Raw genomic sequence first — 2,000 nt, 5'->3', positions numbered from 1 at the left:
GCCACGGCTCGGACGCGCATGGCGACTGCGGTGGCCCATCGGCCGCATGCGCGACCGACGGCCATGCACCTCGCCCGGATCGACCATGCACACGTACCACTTGTTAAAGAGCTTGACTTCGGCAGCGGTCTCGGCCATTTTTTTAACTTTGGGAAATGAAAAAGTAACTCTGCCCCTTAGCCAAATGAGTGGTGTCAAGCTATACGAACCAATTATCCCGGGGGATACCGTATCCGGACGAATCCGGAAAATCGGCTGGTTGGTTGGTGCGGCGGGATGTGCTTGTAACGAGATTTGAGCCTCGATTCTAGAACGTATACAATCCCCGAGTGCAACCCGCGGGATCAGAGACAATAAAATAAACAAGCCAGCATGCGAATAATAATACGACCGCCGACGCCGGGACCGAGTCGCTACGACGCCATGGCCGACCGGTCGTCGCCTCCGTGCGGCCGGCGCCAACACGTACGGTACCAAGCCCTTGACCATGCTTGGCAGCATGCGTGCTCGAAGCGTGGCCGCGGCCAAGGGTCCAGCCGACGGCGAGTCCCCTCCCGCGCCCGCGCCGATGGAACCCTGTGATCCGGTCCTGCGGGTGGAGCCCAGCATTCGTTGACGCAGCGCTACCGCAGCAGACGCGAACGATGCTATATAGCACAGTAGCCTTGTCGCCATGGTTTGGTACGCAGCGTTGTTGAGCGGTATGGCGCGACGCGAGGTGGTGGCGACCGTGCAGCGACGGCCAGCGCACGACGGATACAGGGAGGCGCGCAAAGCCCGTGCTGCCAACGATGGCAACGAGCGTAGACATGCATATCGCAATAGACGACGTCAGGCTGCAGCGCGCGTATTGTGATACGCTGGATGATGATGATGATGATAATGATGATGCTCGTGGGAAATGAAGGTCCATCGAGCGTTGCGTGGCCCATCTCCGGAAACGAGGATGCATTTGCAGTCGAGGTTGGTGTACGTACATGGGCAGTGCTGCCTTGCTCAACGGTGTCGAAACAATCGGCATGACTCCGTGACCATGTCGATCAAGCGCACAGCATTTACCGATGGACCATCGACGACATCCACACATACCGGTATGCAAGCTCAACGACTCCTTCCCATGCGTGGCCCTTGGTCGTTGTTGCGCGAGTCCTGAAACGAAGTTGTTGTAGCAGCCTTGCTAAAGCATGGCTGTGTCTTGTACTACCCTTCCTGAGGTGCACGGCGCCGCACCCGGCCAGTGTACTTATAGGTTCATCCTCCGTGTCTGCAATGCATGCGTGCGCGACCCGAGAGAAGAGAGTATTGCGTCCTCAAACTACTTTATGATAGCCCGCTAGCACTGCGGCACGGATCTGCGCAGTACTTCACACGACCGCCAAGGATAAGCTAAATAAGATGTCATTTGTGTTAGTGGAGATGGCCACCTAAATGGTGAGCGAGTACTCGTCGCACTGCAGCATGGGGAGGTCCGAGAGGGACTCGGAGGTGAGCAGCACAATGGGCAGCGGCATCGTGCTTGGCGAGAACTGCAACTGCATCGTGTTGGTCGTCCAATCCTCGGACGACGATCGATCGTCTTCGAGGACGGGGCAGAGCGACTGCGACGTCATCGTCGTCAGCAAGAACGTTCGACGTGGCTGGTCGTAATGGCTCGGGCGCGGCAGCGGAATAAACTTGTTCGAGTGCAAGATAAGGTCGCTGCGCCGCTTGCGCTGGACATGAATGTTGAGCAGCGCAGCACAGAGCACGACGAGGAGACCCGCAATGATACCCAATAGCGCGTACGTCTCCGAGCCAGCGCTGCGCCCGCTGCTGTGTTCGGCGCCTTGTGCATACACCTTGCTGCCACTGGTATCCCTTGTCGACGGCAGCGTGACGGCCACTGCGCGCGTCGCATTGGCAGTCGCGTTCGCCGACTCGACGGGCGTGCCAAAAACTGCAGCCGTGCACAGCGTGGTCTGCGTCGGGCAGTGTCCGTCCTGCTGCCGCGCCACGCACCC

The 2,000-nt window shown here is 59.0% G+C and overlaps 1 protein-coding gene across 1 annotated transcript in view; it reads right to left on the bottom strand.

Annotated features, from left to right (window-relative positions):
* The window catches only part of SPRG_21880 (hypothetical protein), a gene marked incomplete at both ends in the record, with an annotated part of 758 nt that extends 620 nt beyond the window's left edge, over positions 1 to 138 (bottom strand). The window contains one exon of the mRNA XM_012356578.1: positions 70 to 138. Within this exon, the coding sequence (XP_012211968.1) occupies positions 70 to 138 (69 nt within the window). The remainder of the gene's footprint in view (positions 1 to 69) is intronic.
* Positions 139 to 2,000: the final 1,862 nt, after the last annotated feature.

The sequence above is a fragment of the Saprolegnia parasitica genome (assembly GCF_000151545.1).
Source record: "Saprolegnia parasitica CBS 223.65 unplaced genomic scaffold supercont2.510, whole genome shotgun sequence".
Lineage (NCBI taxonomy): Eukaryota > Oomycota > Saprolegniomycetes > Saprolegniales > Saprolegniaceae > Saprolegnia > Saprolegnia parasitica.
The sequence above is the reverse complement of the archived record's forward strand: the minus strand, read 5'-3'. Positions and strand labels throughout refer to the sequence as shown.